The 23,874-nt window shown below is 40.5% G+C and overlaps 1 protein-coding gene across 6 annotated transcripts in view; it reads right to left on the reverse strand.

The window, feature by feature from the left end:
- Positions 1-1,509: 1,509 nt before the first annotated feature.
- The window catches only part of cntln (centlein, centrosomal protein), an 80,170-nt gene continuing 57,805 nt past the window's right edge, over positions 1,510-23,874 (reverse strand). For 3 of the 6 annotated variants that reach the window (XM_067499029.1, XM_067499030.1, XM_067499028.1), the window contains exons 21-27: positions 23,544-23,641; positions 20,752-20,878; positions 19,202-19,339; positions 18,396-18,581; positions 14,537-14,734; positions 11,193-11,267; positions 1,510-2,296 (exon numbers count right to left, since the gene is read on the reverse strand). In XM_067499029.1, the coding sequence (XP_067355130.1) occupies positions 2,186-2,296; positions 11,193-11,267; positions 14,537-14,734; positions 18,396-18,581; positions 19,202-19,339; positions 20,752-20,878; positions 23,544-23,641 (933 nt within the window). In that variant the 3' untranslated portion in view covers positions 1,510-2,185. The other 3 variants (XM_067499033.1, XM_067499031.1, XM_067499034.1) reach the window with 3 other exon arrangements.

The raw sequence follows: 23,874 nt of genomic DNA on the forward strand, positions 1-23,874 counted from the left end.
TGGATAAGGATGAGAGAGATAAAGACAGAGCAAACAAATGACACAGAGTTGATTGCGTTGGAATGAATAAAAAGGGAATGGAAGAAAACTTTGCATTTGGAACTACTGATCAAAGTAATTCCCATAGGAAACCTCCCTTAATGAGAGATATACAAGAAAAGAAGGGTGTAAGACATGGAGAGAGTGAAAGAGAAGAAAAGAAGGGTATGGCACTCCATTCCTACACGGAAAAAAAAAAGAGCTACGGGAAGACATGGCTGTGTGTTGGGTGGGGTAGGGTGGGGGCTGCTTGAAGGGTGTTTTCAAGATCGTTTTAACGTCTTCACTGAGGGAGCGTCAGAGGCAAGGCCAGGTTAATTAAACCCAAGGGAGTACCAGCTGAGGGGGCCCGCATTACAATATGTCACAGAAATAGCACGGGTGTGTCAGCTGAGACCGGATGGCGGGGCTCGGAGAGCAAACATGTTGACTATGCATTACACACTAAAAGGAAGCAAAAAAAAAAGAGACAGTCAGACAGCAAGGGGTGGGGGCTCCAAGGTAAATTGCTTGGCACTGATATGCTTTGCTTTTCTATACCCACTGTGCCACCGGATTTCTCTGAGTTATTAATGTTTGTCATTAGCTGCGTTATGCTGGAGGACAGTGGCTGGGGAAAAAAAATGCAAAAATTTATATGGGACAAATATTGACAATAGCTGTCTCCTGGGTATTGGAGAAGAAGAAAAGATGCAAACTATGTTAATGAATGATAATTAACCACCAGGGTTTGTCTCTCCTGGATCCCAGTTAAATTGGTCCCCGAGATGCAGCTAGAGACAGTCCTGGCCTAATCCTTTATTATAAAAAGATAAAGGAAAACGACATCATTAGCATATATTTGAGGGAGGGGGGATTAAAAAGTGGAATTATTTCTTTTTAATTCCTGAACGGAGGATTCTTCACACCATTGTTAATTACACATAATAAAAAGAAAGGAGCAAAGTGGTAAAAAGGAAAACAAAAGCTGGTAGAGGTAAAGAAAGGGGGATGATGTGGAGAAAAGAGTGCATGGTCTCTTGTGTGGGAAGCCAGCTCAAGGACAGAGGAGACCAGGATCATGGTTTAATATTCAAAATGAATATTAAGAGAGGGAAGAAGAGGCAAAGAGATAAAAGGGGTTGGAGGCAGCTATGGCAAGGATGGAACCACTGCCCTAAAACACGCATGTGCTGTGATGTATGTTGTGTTCATGTAGACCCTTCTTAATGATGTCAACAGCAGGGGTCACTTGTTATAGACAGGAAGCATGCCTACAGTCAGCTGTCAATCATGAGAGAGGTCTGAGAACCCCGCTGTCCTCCTGATCATTCTCAGTCACCATCACACACTGACTGACAGCCCTTTGAACTGCTGGAACCGACAAAATACACGAGATCGTTTCGACAAAGAACAAGGGCACAAAACAGCAGTAACTTAGGTCTTTAAAGAACAAAATATAGACAAGTTTAAGTGAAATTTGTTTTATTTAGAAATTAACAAGGTTTCCAGAATATTTTATATTTAACATCATTAAATTAAACAACAGAGCAAATACAGAGTGAAGCCATAACTATTTTTAAATTATTTTAATTGCAAAATCTTTGCTTGTAGTACATATGATAAATAAAATGTGGTAGCTTCTATTATTGGATAGAGTCTGAAAATGGATCTAGCCTCTAAAGGTGTGTGTGTTGCACTTCTGACTTTCTCAAAGTGTTGACTTGGCATTGGTAGGTCAAGACCCTGCACCCTAAGGTCCTCGAGGTGCCAAATAGATTAGGAAGAAAGGTTAGGAAGAGAGGTTAAAAAAGAAGTCTAACCTAAACATTAGAGTAAGCAAAGGCTGCCTTATCACTCCTGGTCTGGGGGAGCAGGGGAGAGTAGCTGCACTCTAAATTAGTTGGACGCTACAGGGCCCTGTCTGATAGACATAGTGCACTGAGCGCTAACACAGATGTCGAGGGCTCATTTACAAAAGCTGGGCTGCTGTGTTGCGCCAGTGGCCCAGAGTGAGTCGACAGCACTTTCCTTACAAATATTGGTTCTGCTGCCCCGGCTCAGCTTGGTTCAGCCCAGCTCCCACTGAGTAGGAACCAGGGAGTGAGCGAAGAAGGGAGAGAGAAAAAGAATAGGATGACAGTTTTTCCAGCCTCAGCCCAGGGAGTCAGGCTTTTTCGCTGACTTGTGTTGTGAGCGTGGCCAGCTCTTCTGTCAGCACTTTCCTCTCCTTCATCTTCACGCGCACAGCCTCCATTAGCTGGCCGGCAGAGGGGATCTGCAGGGGAAGGGAAGGATAGAAAAGAGTGTGGGGGTGGTGGAAGAAGGGGTTAGAGAAAATGAGGAAAACACCACTATTAAAAGAAGTCGGATTTTTGACACCTGGCAGCTTTTTAGAGAGCCCATTTGCTGTTTTGTGAAACAAGAGAACCTCAGACAGGGCCTGAGGACTTATAAAACTTTTGAGGGACAATCCATGAAGTGTTTTGACAAAGCAATTCACAAAACAGGCTACACAGCAGTAGTTTCAACACATCATTCCATACTTGGCTTTTATGTACTGTATGCTTCCAGTATCAATCAGTGAGGATTCCTATTAAAAGTATTAAAAGAAAGTTTTTGGTGCTGTAGGAGTTCATTCTCTTGCAACATGTGGACAGCAGAAGCTGGGGGTTAAATTGCTGACTCTCTAATCAGTGGACATTCACTATGTCCACAGCAGTCGAGCAAAGAAAACACGAAACAAAAAAAGAAGGATTTTTGGGGATTTTCTACTATAAGTGTAGAAATTTCCCTTCAGGAATCTCTTTATGACAATTATGGACAAAATGAATAATTAGAGCAACCACAATGTGTACCTATGGGCTGTTGAGCAGTGTTTCAGGACAGATCTAAAATGTGAAAACAAGTAACGTAAAACTGACAATCATTGCTATGTTTTGGTGAGGCTGAGGACACATTATAGTTTCACTAGAAGCTTAGGTAGATCACTTTTCAGCAGACATGCCTCAAGGCATAATTAAAACTGTCTAGGCACCACTGGGGACATTTCCCTCATTGTTGTGTTTTTTGTGGGTTGTATCTAAGCTGAAAAGAGGGTGAGACATGATGTCCACTTCATTACACAGTATAACAAAGGTTAAGTATAAAGGAACTTTCTATATGTTTGCTTACTTCAAGTTTTGTGCTGGCTTTTAAAAACTTCTTTGTCACGTAAGGGAAACAAATATGGCCTGTCCAAACTGCAAATAGTGGCTTATATGGTAAATGGTAAATGGTCTGCACTTATATAGCGCTTTCTACCTATTGGCACTCAAAGTGCTTTACACTGCTTCTTATTCACCCGTTCACACTCACAATCCCACACACACACATATACACCGATGGGGGAGTTGCTATGCAGCTGGCCAACACTCACCGGGAGCAACTAAGTTGGGGTTCAGTGTCTTGCTCAAGGACACTTCGACATGTGACCGGAGGAGCCGGGGATTGAACCAACAACTTTGAGATTGGTGGACAACCACTCTACCTTCCTGCGCCACATCTTTCATTTTTTATCTCTTAAAAAAAAATTAGATTATAATTAACTGTATAACCATACACACAGAACCTGAAACAACTGCTGTATCAAACTTTTGTGTATAATACTGTGTTCATTAGGCACAGTGGAATTTGCACGTTTTCCAGGTGCTTGTGTGGGTTCTCTTCAGGTACTCCAATTTCCTCCCACAGTCCAAAGACTTGCTTGTTAGGTTAATTCGTGACTCTAAATTGCCCATAGGTGTGAATATGAGTGTGAATGGTTGTATGTCCGTGTATGTCTCTTGTATGTATATATGACATCCAGTTGAAATAAGGACACAGAAGAGGACATGATTTGAAACCATCGGCTTCTCAATATCAAATGCATCTGGATAGCAAGAACCTCTTAAACTCACATACAAAACACACACCGTCCTCCTGCCCCTTCCCACCTCTCTTCTTCATTAAAGGTAAAAGGAGCAGGGAACACAAGATTCCATGTGCTAAGAACTGTGTGTGTTCACATGTCTGCATTGGGGAGTCAGTTCCAGCAGCAATGGATGCATCAAACACAGTGCTATTCCTCAGAGAACCACTATTCTGAAGTAACTGCTGAGACATCTCCCTCTGCCTCTGTCCTCTGAGAAAACTCTCTCCCCATTTCTCAAAACACACTCTCACAGACACACACACACAATTTCCCAAACTACTAATTGCACTTAGAGCCACTAACTATGCAAAGAAACTCACTAAAATAAAGACACAGCCACAAACAAAGGGCTCTTTGGGACAGAAAAGTGTGAGACTGGATGATTAAAAGTACTGATATTAGAATATGTGTAAACAACAGGAAAAGGTAAACATGTTCTAGAAACCTGAAGACCTAAGAGAAATCTTAGGTGCCATCTACTGTACTTCATTAGTATTTTGGGGTATTTTAAGTTTTTATCACAGATAAAGACACCACAAAGTGGAATGGGTAATACAACAGATCTTGAAGATGTAATGTTCTGGTTCAATGGGAATGTTGTTCTTCATGAGAAAGCACCAAAACCTAAATACCACTAACGTTAATTAAAGTTGATATACTGTCATCAATTAGGATGAGATAACTTTTTAATCTCTTGGTTGATAAATTATTCTATTGCATGCGATAAAAACACACAAGCAAAATAAATGATTCTGATTCGATGTGACTGACATGAGTAGATTGTGGGACAAGGAAACACAAGCATTCACACTTAGGCTCACAAACAGAACCAGCAGCACTACCAGCTTCTCACATCTAACATTTTCTGGGGACTGATACCCTGCAGGACAGTTGGAAGTAAGCTGTGATGCAGCTGCTCTACTGGATCCCATGGGCTGCTTAAGGCAGTGTTAGGAACTGGCATTAATGTTATGCTACAGTTGATTTAGCCGGGCCCCTGTCCCCTTTGGCACAGCTAGCCAGCACCAGCATCAGCACAAAGCAACAAAACCGCTGTTTTGCAAGAGGCCCAAAGCCCTTTGGCAACACTAAAATAGCTACAGTAGCATTAAGCCATGTTAACTCACATCCATTACTATTCAACAGGCCCTGCAGAGCAGACCTTTTGTCTAGGTATGATTTTATGAACATGTTTCAGAAATGAACAGATGTGTTAAGCCACTGACACTGTCAAGTGTGTGTATTTGTGTATGGGTGTGGGTGTGAAGATAAGGACAAGGGCTGCAAGAAAAGGTGTTTTTATGAGCCAATTAAATGACATTGCCTTTCTGTAGCCTGGGGCACACCTCAAGGCAAGGAGCAGCTCAAAGTTGAAGCACTCCAGTGACCATTGTCTGGTCGTGGCATTACACACCAACACTTCTTTTTCTTAAAAGATCAATCATTCCAGCTTTTTTGTCTTCTACCTCAGAATGGGTTAGTGCAATTATTTCCAAGGGCCCAATTTGTGAGTAGTTTTAGAGACTGTGTAAGGCTGCTGGATATCTAAATGAGTACGAAGAGGGAGGGAGGGGAAAATCAGAGTCTAAAAGAGATATAAATCATCCAAATTTCTGCATGTACTTAGCAAGAGGCTACTAAGTGTTTTCTACTAATTTAACACATAATCAATATAATTTTATTAGCCGTGAATAATTAGGTAGATGCTGCTGCTTAATATACTTCTAGTATACTACAGAAGTACATTGTGACCTTCAAAAGTTGTACTTATGTGTGTAGCTCATAATGTACATACACTCTGTATATTTGTATAGCATTAAGTAATAGATGTATGCTACTAGTTAATTTCAATTTACGTAAAAGGTAAGCTGTTGGATATGACTACTGTGACAGAGTGTTCTCACAGCTGTTAGAAACCCCTGATACAAATCTTTGTCCCTGATGCACGGCCTCCAATCTAGGCCACTATTCAAGGTAAGGGAGAAGTATTTACAATAGTTTTATCATACAAAGAAAAAAATAGCTCTTTGATCTTTGATCTTCTCACTTTTGTTTGAAAATCAAATTTATCAAACGGGGGAATAACAACAACAACAACATCATGATAAATAGATAAAAAAAAAAAAAAGCCCAAGCACAAAGGCGCCATACTAAAAAGACATGCATTTGATTATCTCTGATAATGAATATGTCACATTTACAAAAACAGGTTCAGGTAAGAAAATCACTAAAGCACCCACAAGCCTATTCTCTCCCTCTCCTTCGTAATTACCTACTCCTACAGTGGAACAGATCCCTCTCTTTTCTCCTCTTCAGGCCACCAGAGACTGATATGAAAGGGAATTGGACACCTGGGGCCACAAATAGCGTAATTAAAAATCTCTCCTTTTTTTGATACGTTGTTTGGAAACATCATTTTAGTGTGCAACACGCATTTGTTAGGAATCTGACCTAAATACACTGTAGATTACGCACAGGAAAGCATTGGGTCTTTGTTTCAGGTTCCTACTCATTAGGTGTGAAAATTAGGTGATTTGGGCATGACTGAGGTGTAAATATAGAAAGGTGATATCCATAAAAAAAGAGAACCAACCTTATAGTGGAATTCAACAATCAAGAACACATCTGTGATTAACTGAATCTTTCACTGGCTAAGGTAATGCAGTATGAAACAGTTACAATCTACAAAAGTGGCTGTGCCTGCATCAAACTGCCACATACAAAACAAGACGTAAAAATGATTGCCTTTCGATGTTTGTTCAGGGACCAAAGGGAATTCAGCACATCTAGCCATTTACTTAGTGAGGAAAAGTCCATTCTCATCATTTATTCTCTTGCGGTGCAAGTCCACTCTGGCCAAGAGCATGACCCTTGGGTGCAATCCGACTGGCAGTAACCTTAAACCACCAAAATAGCATCATGACTCAAGAATAATAATAAAATGATTCACCTGGTCTATTCCAACCAATCTAAAATCCTAAAATAGGTAGTTTGCTATCTTGTAGCTTGGTTGGTTAAATATGCACTACAGTTAATTGCTAAGGAACAAAACCAATAAGCTGCATATGCTGCTTTTATTTATGTGAAATTCAATATGAACATACTAAACAAGTCACTTTGCTCTGGTTATCATAACAACTGTAACACCACTTTCCTCTAGGGAAACCCCTTCCTTGTCCCATCACTTTTCCAGTGACATATTTACAGTACAAAGGCTCAGATCGGGTCCCCTTACACATACACAAACACAAGAGGCCAAAAAAAAAGAGAAGCAAAAACACTCACTGATTTAATTAGCTCAATCATTAAATGAGGCTTAATTAGAGTCACTTTCCTTCAGAGAGAAGTGTGGGACACAGAGCTGTTCCTTGTCATTACACAGGCATAATGAGCCACACAACACAACACCCCTCATCGTCACAGCTACAACAACAATAGAAAACTTTCTCAGTAAATTAGCACTGTAAGTGATGAAGCCTTTGATATGTTTTATACTGAGGGTTAACAATATAAATTCGCTATGCAAGTGCCAATATGGTAAGAGGCTTTGACAAGAAGTGACATGACTGAAATGTGTTATTCAACATTGTTTAAATTATGGCATTCACTATTGTTGTTGCAGTGAGGTACAGAAACCTCTGCCTAAAGTTAGCTAAGGGTTGGAAACTAGAGGAATTATTTTAGCCCTGCAGTCCATCCATAAATGCCTTTTATGTTTTATTACAAGTCTTGTCCACATTGGTCTGGCCCATCTCCACTACTCACTTAATGTAATGTTCACCTGCTTGTTATAGTTTGGAGGCTGATAAGAAGTGATGCTTGTACGTCTCCCCTAGGTGTGATTGTGAGGTAAATATTAGCAGGCCCTCAGCGCTACCCCATACCAGTAAACCAAACCACTGTCCTCTCATAAAGAAATCAACAGAGTCAATGACTCTTTAAATGTTATTATGCTGTCATGAGGCTCGAGATGGGTGTGTGTGTACAAAATGAGTCTGAAAAATGATCTGGTGGGAATGTGTGTGTTTGCGTGCATGTGCATCACCTTGCATGCACATGCTCCTCTGGTTCATTATTGGCCAACAGCAGAAACCAGTCATTTCCCTGTCTTCATAAAGACTTGGCCCATTAAATTCTACCTCCAGTCAATAATTAGGACTCCACAAATAAACCAAAGGCAATTAAATCAATGCTTCCCCGGGCATGTGTCTGGACCCCATGGCCCACATGGACACTCCATCTTCACTGCTGGCCTTATTCATGGTGGGTTGCGATGGAGCCATACAGTACACCCCCTGGCCTGCTCATGATTATTAGATAGCTCCGTCCCTCGATCCTGGCTATGGGGTGCTGCTTATGGTGGCTCTCTGTTGAAGGCATATGGGTTTGATTTCATTAACACCAGTTGAGGTGAGAGACAAGGAAATAAACATATTGTTTCATTTGATTTTGAGCGGACATGTGTTTCAGCAGTGAGAAGGGAGCAGTACCTTAACACATACACAGTCACACATCTTGACAACACACTGTGTGTTCCAGTGTGTTGTGGATGTCTCTAATCCTTGTTACATTGACATGTGGCAGTGCATGACAGATTGCAAACAATGGCCCACACACAGAGGCCAAAATACACACTCTTTAGCACTTTCATATCTGCAAATACACACATACACAGACTTACACAGAATGAGTGATGGATTTGCTATTGACAGTGCCACTGAGATAATAAAGTGCTGTCCCAGTGGCAGCTCCATTAGGCACTGACAGTGACAAGATGAGGCTGCTGTTGTATATATATACAAAGACAGAGACACACACACACACACACACACACACAGACGAAAGCAGCCTCATCCTCTTTCACTTGCAGCCAGCCAGTTAAGGACATGGATTTCTCTCTCATCATTCCTTTCACCGTGTCTATTTCTGTTTTTATGTCTTTTTATCTGGAGTGTGTGTGAGAGCAGCTCTGGGTGAAGTTCATATCACTATTAGGGGAATGTGTTATTAGTGTCACAGGCAGGGTGACAGGCCAGCCTATTCCCCTTCATAGATGTTCTGCTTGGTGAGCCTTTCATAAGCTATGACAGAGACTGGAGAAACCAAGGAGGTACAGTATAAGAGCTTTAAAAGAGCATTCCCTTGCTAAAAAAAACAAAAAACAGTCATTTCAGCATCCACAGTAATACTAGTATGCAGACTAATATGTCTTCATAGCAGACTTACAATTGTCAAACTAGGGGATCTATCTAAAGTGCTCTATATTCAGGTGCTAAAAGCATCTTCATAGGGTTTTTCAGTGGTCACTTGGCATGCAATATGTCACACCAATCCTTAAGGAAAAAAAGGAGAGAAACATGAAAGAGCAGACAGAGAGATAACCTGGTGTCCCCTGGATACGACAATATGCTTTTGAAAACCCAGACAGTGGAAAGAAACCACAAGATGGAGAGGAGAGGAAAAATTAGAAATAAAAACACACACAAAAAAAAAACAGAACAAGATGGAAAGGGGATGGAAAAAGCTGCAGTGAAGGGAAGTGACTGCGGTGGTCCCACTGGTCCCCACAGGGACCTGGGGGTGAGTCTCAGCCTTGTCATACTCTGCTCTTCTCCTCCTCCACTCCCCACACCAGCTTCAGTGGCCCCCCTCCCCACCAACCCTGTTCTGCCCACGGAAAACGTCGATAGCAGGCTGCCGGTGCCGAGGTCTCTGGTGGACACTAGCTCATTCTCCCGGCATCGACAGGCCCGCCAAATCAATATTTAGTTCCCCACTAACAAGCTGCCTCGGGGTCTGAGAGAGAGAGAGAGAGAGAGAGAGAGAGAGAGAGAGAGAGAGAGAGAGAGAGAGAGAGAGAGAGAGAGAGAGAGAGAGAGAGAGGAATGCGGGACAGTGGAGGATGGCAAAGAAACAGAACAGGGACTGAGAGCTGTCCAGCTAGAAGGGAAAAACATGGATTCAGAAGAGTGTTGTGTGTGAGTGTGTTAGTGTGGGAGGGGGAGAGAAGGTGGAAAGGTCAGAAGAAGATCTGGGGAACAAGAGAACAGTGTCTGGTGTGTGTCGTGGTGCGGAGGCGACGCATGAGTGCCTGCGGCAGCTGCTGACAAGTACACAGACAAGCCACACATACACACACTCAATACTCTCAATCATACACATATCACAGCAAGCAGACACTGACAGCACTCGAGTAAAGCTCCAGTTGAGCACTCACAGATGAGTGGCTGTGCACACAAAAACTCTCTCACACACTATGAGGATGTACTTTTCTTTGTTTTATCTTTTGCATTGTTGTTTTTTATGAGCCTTGAGTAGGACTAAAATTCATCCTTAATTTGTTGTATATGGATGAATCTGGTATCCAAAATTGTCTACGCTGAAAACTGACAAAACAGCAAGGTTAGGCTAAAATGTGAGGCATAATTCTGTAAACATCTTGACATGTAGACAAAACTCTCAAGTCTGATGGAAATACAAACAAACTTAAAAAATAAAATAAAATAAATAAAATAAAATCAAGGCTACATCTGCTGTAGCCGAACATAATGTCTAAACTCCTTGACATTTTATTTCTATAAAAAATAAAAAAATGCTAAAATAATACACAAACTATTAATTATTATTGAGCAACATATTAAAAAACTAATATATCACAAGGAAAAATCTCCCCACTGACTTACAGAATTATGTACGGTACGGGTACGGAAAGCAAACTTCCTCATTAACAGAGTTGCATCTTACACAACTGTCAATCATGATTTCCCTTTAGCGAGTCACTTATACTGAGAATAAAAGATGTTCTCTCCCATGATACAGCTAGTAATGTCAAAATTCGGATTCAATTAAAGAGCAGCTTCCACGATTTTTAATTTGCCTTCTATGGCTTTAGTTTAGGGTGTAAATGTACATTAATGTTTTTAAACTTCACTCTGACTACCCTGTATGAAAATATTTCTAGCTGAAAAACCCCTTTAGATGACATCACCTTGAGGAGTTTTTCATCATTTGGAGTTCAGATGATGTCATCTGGAGGTGTTTTTCAGCTAGAAATAGAGAAATATTTTAATAGAAGGAAGTCAAAGGGAAGTTTAATGGCAGTTATTTACATGTACTATTCAAACTAGAATCCAAAGAAACAAATTCAAAACAAGTGAAAACATCCTTTAAGGGACTATTTAAGAGTCTGCATGCATGAATAATGTTATTGGGTGAGCCTTACCTTTTGCTGCAGGATATGGTTAAAGTGGTCAAGCCACTCCTGATCTCTTGGGTTCTCTGAACAGGCTTCTGTCGCCTGCAAACATACAGCAAATATGTACATATATTTCATTGACAGGTTAGAGGCTGAAAAATAAACATGCTGATAGACATTATGCTGATGTTTACAGAGAAGATGCCTATATTAGTATTTCATGTGGATGAACGTGATACTTTATGTTTCTACAAAAAACTTGCACCAACCTCACACTGTATCTTAACATTGACCTCTGAGAGTCTGCTGCTTGAGGGCAAAATAGTATCATCACACCAGCCAGGACCTTGAAGAACTCTCTCGAGACTCAGTGGCAGGGTATACCAGTGTAAGTTTGCATGCTACTCATGTAAAAAGACCTAACAGAGAGGTAGCCTAGTTACTGCTAATGAACAGGGTTCGGAGAGATTGTGTGGGTATGTACACTTCAGCACTAATGTGCTACCTATTCACTTTGAATCCCAGGTGTTGCTGTTCCAAATGATGTGATGTGCCTTGTACTGTCCCACAGGGACATGGGTAGGGCATGATGGGGAAAGTTTGTGTGTGTGTGTGTGTGTGTGTGTGTGTGTGTGTGTGTGTGTGTGTGTGTGTGTGTGTGTGTGTGTGTGTGTGTGTGTGTGTGTGGTTGAGCCTAATAGTCCCTGCTGTTGCAGAATGGCAGACCAAGCAGATATAATCCTGTGAGGTACAGAGAAGGGAAGTCAAATTGTACAAGTCTGCAGAGGCGTTCATGGCCACTATGCGAACTTTGAGTCTGCTTTGGGTGGTGTCTTCATTAGAAATTACCCTATAATCATAGTAATATAGAGATGAGTCAGATATACTATTGTTGGATGTCAAACTACCAAAGAAATTCTGAAAATAACAGCAATGTTAATGCTTAGCTATTTACATTGAGAATTTGATATCCTTAGCATATCAAACATATTACTGTATGTGTGCACATTTCTTGCTGAAGCAGCTAATTACACAGATGAATAAATTTCCCATTTGTATAAACTTTAAGCCCACAAATCCATTTGTATATATGCGTTTTTGTATGTAGCTAATACACATTGGTCTTGTTTTTAAATCAAACGCCACAACTTTAGCATTTTAATAAAGCAGTGTGCATTGATTTTTGGAAAGAAAATCTTCTGTACAAAATTCAGAACCATTCAGGAACATAATGAGTAAGGGTTGTAATAACAAAAGGATTTGGCACTGGTCACATCACTGTCAATGAATAAGGTCTCATGTTCTGTCTGATTGCACCTATGATCCCCTTCTAACAACCATTAACCACCGACAGTGGGGTTTTCAGACACAAAAGCCCCGATGTATGTATTTCTGTCACAGTATCTACTGTATGTGTGATCCTGGTGATAGCATTAGAGCTAGGCCAATTTCAGACTACACCTAATTAGTGACTGGTTCTTAGAGAAACTGAGAAACAGATGGAAAACAAGGGGGCGTGAGTGTGTGGTTATATTAGTGAGAGATAGAGTGGGGGGGGGGGGGGGGGGGTCTCCTTGTGACTCCTGCTTTCAACCTCCCATAGGCATGAACACTTTGAGTGAAAAAGTGTATGTGCGTGAGAGTCAGTGTGCTTGTCCACCCTTGGTAGAGATATAGCTAAGCACTGACCCTCCATCTAACATTAGGTGCAAAACAAACTGGCCTGGCAATTATAGCCTTATTACATCTGGATCATTAACTCCACAAGTTATTCAGGGAGTGTGGAGCTGCTTCGCTCTCTCTGGTCCTCTGCTGAACACTATGGAATGGACAGACGGGCAAATACATTGTGCAGCTTGATGAATGTGTTTAGATTATAGCAAGTATATTACACACCTTTACATGTATGTAAATACATAACATTGATTTTGTGTGTTTGTATTTGTGGGTAAGGAAAAACACTGGTGTTCACACTTTCTGTGCTACTGTACAGTATCAGTTATACAAAATGACATGTCGCAGTGAGTGCATTTATATGGGCTTCAGTAACCAGGTTACAGTTGCCCATGGTTATGTAAAGCGGATTTCTGAAATCAGGGTGGAGGAATGGGGATATCTGGTTGCCCCATGTAGAGCTCTGTCAGAGAAAAGAGATTTCTTTGCCATGTATATTTGCAACCAGATTTCTAATCGGCTTTCTCCAACTGGACATGTGAATAAGTAAAGGCTGCAGACAGGAACACGCAGCTGAGCAGAAATTGTTAATGGGGTGATGCCACCGCATTTTTAAAACAAAGCACACCTTAAGGCCAACAGAAAATGTAAGTAACACAAAGTTAAACTTTATTCTGTGACAAAAAAAATTATATGTGCATTCTCAACAATGTGGTGATTTATGAATGTTCAATTAATGACATGGAAATACCCTGCCATTAATCATATTATTAAGACTGAAAAAAACAATTGTTGAGGAAAAGAGAATGATTTAACCCACAGAGGTTTCAGCTTTGATAAGGGGCACTTTTTGTCAAGTAAGAAACTGTCATCTCCTGGGTGGAGCTGGGCTGCAAAGGGCTAAAATTGGTTTCAAGTGTGAGTAAGTGCCTGGTGCGCCCTCTCTCATCTTGTGATAGATAGGAGGAAGTCCCCTGGGATGGGAGGTTGATTGTAACATAGAGTTGCTAATTGATGACACTGCTGGGTATGATCTATGGTAGAAAAAGGACCCACCAAGATGGAAGTTGGATTGTGAAACTTAGACTTTTGCAATAGCTGTCAATAGCAAAAATGTTTACCTCAATGGCTGTTTTAACCCGATGAAAAAAAAAAAAAAAAAAAAAAAAAAAGAGTTGTACTTACTCAACTTGTGCCAAATTAAATCTTACACCAAGTTGACAGGTGCTACAGGTGTTGGCAGGTTTTTGATCTTATGGAGAGCAAGAAAACTAACTATAAGAACAGGTCAGCCATAAGCAGATTTTCAGCAAGGTTAAATACCATTAGATGCCAGTGAAATTAACCAAGAACCGAAGGCTTTGGTTTCTCGTTTTTTCCTCCATTGTCCATCAATGCAAAACTACAGGATTTGTTCCCAGAGGATGAGGCAAAAGTTAATGTAACTCCTTGACACTCATTTAGTTTCAAATGACAAGAAGGAACCCAAAAGCTACAAATCAATATTAATGATATAATATCTTTCCCATTCCTCTGCTGCAATCACTCAGCAAAAGACCCAGAAAACTTTTAAGAGGTTTTAAAATTTTACAGTACAGAAAATCTATTGTAGGTATGTTGAGTGCTGTGGGCATAATCTAGACTTCAAGTAGATTCTCAAATTGGCATTTGTGTGAAATGCTGTCCCTGGGTCTTACCTGATCAGTGTCCATTATGTCCGCAAGATCGTTCTCTGACATATTGAGGATGGAGGCAGCGATGGACTTTGCTTTGATCATGGACTTGGCTGAGAGGCTGCTCTTTACAGCCACAGCATTGGCCTGCCTCAACCTCCTCCTCTTCATCAACTGCTGCTTGACCTCTTGAACGTCTAAAAGTATTTCGCTGGCCAAGGCCTGAAGGTGGATGAGAAGAAGGAATAGAAAAAGAAGAGGATGATGAAATGGATATGGAAAAACAAGAGGGATAGCTCTGCCTGGCAGATGAATAAATGAAATTGATCAAGCATGCGCCAGAGAGGCCTAGTGCATTATGGAGGAATATTGAGTTTGACACACTCAGATTCTCTTCGGTTTCGCCTCACGCTCCCTTGTAGGAATATGGACCTGAGGGTTGGCTGGCCTGTCGATTCAAAGCTGAGGGAACACAGCTTTGATATCAAACACACCCCAAGTTTTGCTAAAATCTCCACAGACAGAGAATTGTGCATCAGAGAGAGGAAGACAGAGAGCTACGGAAAATACAGCCATTCATTTATTTATTTGCTTTCTGAATGTCTCACAGTACAACAGGGCAGCATAACACTGTTAATAATTAAGCTATAAGGGGCTGTTTCAAATGGTGCCCGAGTGAATGGCAAGCGAGACAAGGAAGGCTGGGGATGGCACAGTTGTCGGGCACTAAATGGGAGTTTGCTCTAAATACAGAGAGACAATTAAATGTTAAAACTGCCACTGTACACGAGAAAGTCAATAAAGTAAACTCCCCTTTGCTTCATTTTGAGCTTATTGATCGAGGCAATAATCTTCTGTATCATTCCCTTGTAAGCCTGCTGAAAAGCTGACCTTGGAATAGATGGTAAGATGAGGGAAAGCTAGAGACAGGAGAACTTGCAGTACACAAAAACAAAATTTAAAAGAAAACAAAAGGCAAAAACACATACAAGTGCAACTTGCTTTTGGATAGTACACAATAAAACACAGTAAGCAAGAGCTGCAGAGTATACACACACACAGAGACATAAAGCACAAACATATGAAAACACTCCAGTGAATTACTGCAACAAGGGTAATCATGCATGAACAATGTTGAAGAGCAGCAAACATTTCCACTCCTCTCTTCTAATTTCACACAGGTGGACCAGGTGCAGTTTAGAAAGCCAGTGCTGAGAGTGCAGGAGAGTGCTGAGTGAGCAGTTAGAGGCCTGCAGCTGACTGAACACAGAGAGCTGCTGTTTGTCTAGTAGCAACACTAAATATATACAAGTAAAGAGTATACAGTAGCAAAAACAATACGATAATATGATACTAATCCAAGAGTACAGTAATCTATATAATACTCATATATAAATATATAAAATAAATGGGCAGCATGGTGCTAAAGTGGTAAGCGGTGCCTAAATGGCTTGTTATATCATTGCTGGGGGAGCCTATACGTATATCCAAGACAAAAAGTATCAACTAATATGTATAAAAAGTAGTTAAACACAATGCGTTTTTATACAATGACCGTGCAAGGTCTTGTACTTTTCATCAAAGTTGATAAGCCAAAATATTATTTGAAGGAGTATTACCTTCTCTGTGTGTGAGGGTGTGTGTGTGTTTCAGAGTAGTCACTACATGCCAGGCCACTGTTTAGCAGTTCAACAGCAGTGCTTACAGCCTGGGGCATGTGCAGGGGCCAAAAAGGGTTTTCTGGCACACAATAAAAAATCTCCACACACACAAACACACACACAGGCACAAAGGAAAAAAAAAACAAGCTCATAAAGACACACAGACACATCTATACACACATACATGCACAGCCCTCTGGTCCTGATCAATACATGACAAGAGTAAATCTCCTCCGGACGTCAGGCAGTCCAATCAAAGGGCTTGGTGTTCTTATAGGGGATCACAGGAGCCAGGGGTAGACAAACAATGATGTGAATCCTCAACAATAACACAATGGCCCCAGCAGCCTAGGGTTATGGGAATGGAGGAGAGGAGTAATACAAGTGTGAACTTTATTTCTATGCATGTATATACTGTACATGCTTTTGCATGTGATGCAGGTTCTACTTTTGAGCAACATGCATACTTGCATGTTTTCACTATATTAATGCCTCTTAGTGTCTTTTCACAGCCAAATTTCAAAGCCAAAAAGACTTAAGTTTTAGTTATGTGAATACAATCTGAAACTGTAAAAGAAAGTGGAAGATAAAACATCCTACACACCTACAATTCTCCTCAAATACAAGTATAATTACCAATGAAAATGTTCACAAAACCATGTCCATAATCTGCAAATTGATTTATATCCATCTCTGCTAAGCCCTTTTCACCTTTGATAGACAGGTGTCACCTGAACAGAGTTGATGGACAGTCTTTATCAGTCACTGTCAGACTCACACTGACACAGATACAAACACAACTCAAAGTGAGGGATTAGGATTAGAAAAAGACAACAGTGTCCATTCCCCCTTAGGCGCACACTGGTGACCTGCGTGTCCTTATATACAGTATTGTAAGAATAAGCACATGCACACATCATTACAGTTCCATTCTCTGACATTTATAGAGGAACCTGTTGTAGTGGCTGCAGACTACACAATGGATTGGCTACCTCATCCTTAATCATATCTGAAAGTTGCTCCTGGGTAATCCTAATGGCATGCCCAGGCCAGGTGGGATGTGTAATCTCTCAAGTGTGTTCTGCATCTGGTTCTCCTCCCAGCAGGACATGCTCTTTTAAACCATTAATGGTTTAAAATGAAGTAGCATTGATCCTGCTCTGGTTACCTTCATATCATTGTGGTTCTTAAATGATCAGCTTTAATCATTGTTTCATCACTTTGTATCAGGTTATCATTCAGATTATCCATAAATAACAAACCGCATAGTGCAAAAACGTGCATGCCATTTTTTGCTAGTGGTGCACAATATTTTTCACAAATTGGATATAAACACATGTCACACTCTGGCTATATGGTTATAGAAAGGGCATCCTGTTTCCAGAGTAAATCCCAGAAGACACCCCATGGACACAGAAAAGCTCCACTAAAGTCCACAGTAGTCCACACTGGGGACATTTGTGCTGTAAAGTTGCCACCAACTTCCATGTAACAATGGAAATCATCACTGAGAAAATCCCAACAATAGTCATATGCTTCAGCATGAAAGTGAATCCTTGTCACTCTTAGCAACATGCTATAGCAGATCTTTCTGACTATCTAGCCAAAAATGGACAGCCTATGCAAGGGTAGCCCAGCCTTTCCCGTTTGACAATTTGACAGAACCCCTCTAAGGTCATACAGTTTTGCTTCACCATCAATAGATGCAGCAATCACTCTGCATTGACAGACAATGACAACAATACAGCAGCAACTCAGACCCAGGCTTTGGGATTTGGTCCTGCAAATTTTATCTAAAGAACCCAGAAACAACTCTACACAAAAATTCTCTAAGCTCAACCTCAGTTAGTTTACTGCATCTGTGCTGCAGCTTCATCTGGCATCCAAACTATCCAACAGGTAATGGAAAAATTGAAAATTGACTCCCCAAGACACACAACTGTAGATCTGAAAACATGACTACAAAGTTGATCATACTTTTTATTTTAGACTCAAACATGGGGTTAAATATGAAGTAGTACCTACTGTATTGTCCGTTAACAAAACAGCAAAACAAAAAGATTACATGAGGCAAGGTGCTCCTTTTTTTAATCAGTGTTTCTGTGCCATGTTAGTGTCCACAAGTATTAGAAGTTAGATGCTTTGACTACTCATAACCTTAGTCATAAGGTGATGGTGATTTAAGTCATAACCTTAAATCACCATCCCCTTGTGCACAGTACCTTGATGAAAGAATGAAGCTGCTCCATTTGGGAGTGGGCCTGGCCTAGCTGTCTCTGAAGCCTATCCAAGATATGGGAGCTCTGCTGGGTCAACCCCTCCATTTGCTTAGTGGCTGTCTGTTCCAGAGCAGCCAATGCCTGCTCACTGGCTCCCATACGTGCCTGTAGGGCATGAATGTGCTGCTCCTGTAAAAAAAAAAAAAAACGGAAGGACTGGTCAGCTGAAACCAAAATCATTGCTTTGTTTTAGCAAAAAACCAAAATAGCTGCATAGGCCTGTCAGGAATTTTTGGCACTGGCAGTGCACTTTTTTGTTTTTAGTGACTCCTAATTGGGGACTTCAAGAATGAATGAGCTGAAAGCAACCCAACCCACACCAATTTAAATAAATAAATAAATTATACACACACACACACACACACACACACACACACACACACACACACACACACACACACAGAATGATTTTAAAGATGCTATTATTACAAAACCATTTTATTAACATAGAGATACCTAGGAGAGATATTTACCCACCTTAGATATTTTTTTTGCATTCACTTTATGTGATCCTGAAACATTTAATTTCTCTCTACTATTTTCATACTGGTAAACATAAACTGATATGACAAAGATTTTTCACAGGCAACTTAGGGCCAATTGCTGAACAGAACTGTGCCGAATTAAGTTTTTAAATCAAGTTGTTACATAAAAGAACATCATGTAAACACAAGCAAAGTCAATCAAAATTACCAGTGTGTACATATCATGCAATTCTAGTGAGAGCTGACAGTGTGGATGTTTCCGACCTTTTTATCCAGGTCCTCTTTGAGTTTCATACAGGAGGCTTCGTACTGGCTTTTCTCTGTAGATGCCACATTCAGTCTTCTCTTCAGAGATTCAATGAAGGCTTTCCTGTTTGTGGCTTCTTCTGACAATGTCTTTATCTGTAGACAAGTGAAGCAACAAGGAGACAGGAAGGTAAAAAACAAAGACATCATAGGGAACAAGTTACTTATTCATCTTAAAGGTGAAGTTCAGGATTAAAATTCATTAAACATTTTGTCATAGTCAGCAAAATGTCCCTCATGTTCCTGCAGTTGTTCCTCTTATAATACTTTATGTATTCATATGCAGCCCTTGCTCTGTGAATGGGAAAAACAATCCAATCTGGGGACAGCTATAGGACACAAGGAACACTCTTGTCCGTGCACAGAAAAGAAAAAGAAAGTAGTTTCCGACAACTGAGTTGCTTTCAGTGCACACACAAAGAAAAATGCTCTTTGTCTGCTCAACAGGTCAGTGACAGTTACAGTACTTTGACAGTACCAGACATTCAGCTAACTTGCTAGTTAGCAAACACATGCTGCTGTTTTGACTTAATTAGCTTGGCAGCTGTATGCTGGCTCTGTGAGCTCTCGTTCCTATTTTGTCATCCTCTCTCCATTTTTGTTTTTGTGCCTGTTTCATTTGGTTTGCTAATGTTGCTTTATGTGACAATGTTATTAGATCAGCAATTTCAACAGTTACTGACAGTAGTATTGTTGCCATGGTAACAAAAACTCTTGCATTCTGAGGCTTGGTTACACCACCCAAGAGCTGTAGAGATACAGGAGTTGCAACAGTGAGAGGTCCAAAACAATTGTGGGTCACATGACATACTGTATGTTGCTTCCAATAGTTGCAACTGGGTGATTCAGATCAATTGTTTCCTATAGTGAAAAGCAGGACTTGACAGCAAATCACTACCTTGATGACCTTCAAAAGCCTTCAAAACTAATTGTATGTATTGTAGATCAATGTTTGATTGTATGAAATATGTTTGATCTATTATTAAATATTAATATTAAATGTTTGTAATATTTAATTATTAATTTAGTTTAGCTCTATAAAATATCATCATATGGGTGCTAAGAAATCTAATAAATAATTTCAAATAATCTCAGCTAATTTCAAATTCTTACCGGTGTTCTGAAATATCAACAGTGCTGTTGCTGTTATCTTCCAGTGTTTGGAACAATTTGAAGTCTCCATAGTCCACCATTTTTGGAAAATCAAAAACTGTCCTTAACAAGGACATCATCACTCTCTAAATCCCCTTTTAACTGAAGGCAGTTGTGGATTAATTAAGGTACTGATACAAATGAACAAACTTAAGTTGAATTCAAATCAACTAAGTTAACATTTTCATAAGTAATTGCAACAATAAATTATATAGATTTCCTTTCCCTTTAGAAGACCCAAGCTATTGGCTATAAGAAGAAGTAAGTAACACAATACCTAATTTTTTTATTCTACCAAAGACCTTCAAATTAAACTGATCCCACAACGTTGGTGTGAGCTAATATGTTCTGTGTACCTTTTTATCTAGCTCCTCCACCTGCCCTCGGTAACTTTTCTCCATCTCCTGTAGAAACTTCAGTCTTGTCTTCAGGTCCTCCACCAGCTGCCTTTTCATGTTTACATCTCGCTCTGTATGACTCACCCTGAACACATACATAGAACACACAAACAAACACAGTAAGAAATATATATGTATTGTACACAAATAATCACATAATTTCCTTATTGTACAGCATCTACCGAGCAGAACACAGACATGCACACACGCAAAGCTGGCAGGCACAGTGTCCCCATGCAGTGCATCAGGCATGACAGCTCATTATGACAACTAAATACACTGGCATGCTGTTTGGGTAAGTGGAGGGGGGGTAAACTAAGGATGCATATATAATTCTAACTGGCATATATTAGAACAAATGCTCTGGTGGGGAATGCTGCACTAAGTGTGACTGGGGAGTCCTTTTTGACAAACAGCATTTGGAATCAGCAGCGACACTACTTGATAAACTGTAATCAAGTATTTAAATGTTTATTATTTTCAGCTCAGCATTACACCAGTCACATATAAAAACACAAGAGCAGGACAAGCTTATGTGTGAGTGAGCGATTATAAAGAAAACATACTCTAAAAATGTTGATATACTATGTGCTCATACTACTACCTTATAAAACTATCAGTATTGCAAGTGGTTCATGTTTTAACTGTTGCAAACATGCACCACTTCCTATTTGGAAAACTTGATTTAATAAAAACTTTAGCATTCTGCACAACCATATTATAATAAGGTCTTCTTTAAAATTGGCTCAGTATGTTAGCATGTGTTATTCTGTTTTCATAAAAGGCAAATGCGAGGCATTTTCATGGTTGTCTGTACCTTGAGGAATTGGTACAAACAGAATAAATATCATAAAGATGCAGTTAATTTAAATGGTTTTGCTTTTTTATTCCAAAGATGTAGAGGATTTCTTAGCTCCCACATGCATCATGACTTGTATGTATTAAATAAACAGATGACGCAACTCAGAGCAAATGCTTTCGTGTAAGTAAATGTCGCTGTCTCCCTAGGTGAATGAATGCCTGAGGGCAGACTGGCTAAATAAATGTGAGCTTGTCCTATTGGAGTGACATTAAATTAAATGAGAGGGGAGTCTAGCCTGGGGACTTTGGGGGAAGTAGCTTCTGGATGGCTACCCCATGGATTTGGCCATTAATGAGAAAACCCATATTGAACCTTTCAGATGACTGTCTGGTGTTGACTTAAAGACGGAAAGCAGCAATAAGAGCTGCAGCAGCTCCCTCTGTCCCAATGCTAATGGCAATTAGATTGACAACATTTATTTTAGATGTTCTCTTCTTTCGTACCCCAAAAAGAATAAACGATAAAAAGGAATTAAGGATATATGGTGTTCAGCTGGAGCGTGGGATTTCTATTTATGAGTGTTAGTAGATAAAGAAAAAAAAAAAAAAAAGGAGCCTCAAACTATATCCCCATCACTCACGCATTTGTTCCCTTTGTTCTCCGCTTGTTGGCAATATTGTTCATCAAACATGCGTGTATTGTAATGATAAAAGTCAGTGGTCTGATGTGTGTGTGTGAGAAAGAGCGGGAGTGCATATTTCTGTGTATGTTGTTAAGAATGAAGTGTGGATGGACGTTTCATGTGGCTGATAGACAACAGGGCTAAAGATGAAAGAAGCAGCTTCATAAATAAGGCAGGGCCATAGTGCCGGATATTGACTGAGGACATGCCGGTGTACTTTGAAATTCATTTCTTTTTTCCCCCTTCTCTTCTTTAAGGCGAAGCAGCCTTGCTCCCTGTGTGTGTGCGCTGAGATGTATATTTTAGAGATGTCTAGACATGTCTTTCATTCTGAGAAGGGGTCCCTCCATGGAGGCAAATGGAGTGGTAGGCTAGAAGAGATGGCACGTTACGTTTGTGTGTGTGAAGGGGTGGTTGTGTGACAAGAGCCCAAGGAAAGGCTAAGGCTGTCGTGGAAACTCAGCAGAGGGATATTCACTCTGTCTGGCTGTGATCCGAAGTGCTTTGGTCACATACAAACACATACGCACTATGATTGTACACATGCCCTGGATGCATTATTGAGAATGGTAGGCAGAGGACACCACATGCTAGACAAAAAGAACAGAATGAAAGAAAGCCAAGTTGTTCTTTGTACCATTCTCACAGTTCAAAGATGAGATCCTAATGCAGAATGATAATATACACCTTTCACAACACTGTTCAAACCTCAACTGTTTTTCAGCGTGAATTGTTTATAGCCATACATTCTGACTGTTTAATGCATCAAGTGCTACAGTAGGTGAACCATAATTCATTAGGATGTGTGGCCTACAGGCCAGAGTGATGCTGAGTGGGTTTCAGTGTCATGGGCCAAAATGGTCCCTCCTGCGGCAGGCAAACAATCAATACACTGCTTTGATCAGGACTCAACGGCTACCCACATAAACACCAACACACTAAATGACACAAGACACCCACATGCACACACACTAGTTCCTCCTGCTGTTTTTCATGGAGACATGCATAATTTGCCATATCATTCATGCAGAGCAGAAGCATGCATAAGAGCAGTGCAGAAGACTGAATGCTGCCACACGGTGGAATCAAGCACTACAGATGAGAGCTACAGAGAACCTACAAACATGCAGACAGAGGCACTGGGAGATGGAGAGACAAAGACAGAGAGAAATAAGAAAGGAAAAATAGGAGCTGTAATGTAGGACAATTGTAAGAAAGAGACACAAAGAGAGCAAATACAAATGTAGATAAAGAATTGACACCAACTTATCCTGCAGCTGGCGGAGCTTGTCCTCCTTCTCCTGTAGTTGGCCTCGCAGGTCTTTGTTAGCTGCCACCTGCCTTGTGACCTCTGCACTTTCATTCTGGGGGAGGGCACATGGTGCGTGTGTTTGTTAATGTGTTTGAGTGAGTGCAATAGAGGGTGGGGTAGGTTTTCACGACATGGATGATGACAGGTCAGACACAGCTTGCCTCCTCATTATAGTTACAGCAGGAGGGTGGAAGGTGCTAAAAGAGGTTAAGAGGAAAATAGTATTTTTGCAAGTGGATGAGAAGAGGGGAGTAATTAGGTAAAAATAACAATTTATAGAGCTCT

Source organism: Channa argus, chromosome 3, assembly GCF_033026475.1.
Source record: "Channa argus isolate prfri chromosome 3, Channa argus male v1.0, whole genome shotgun sequence".
Taxonomy (NCBI): domain Eukaryota; kingdom Metazoa; phylum Chordata; class Actinopteri; order Anabantiformes; family Channidae; genus Channa; species Channa argus.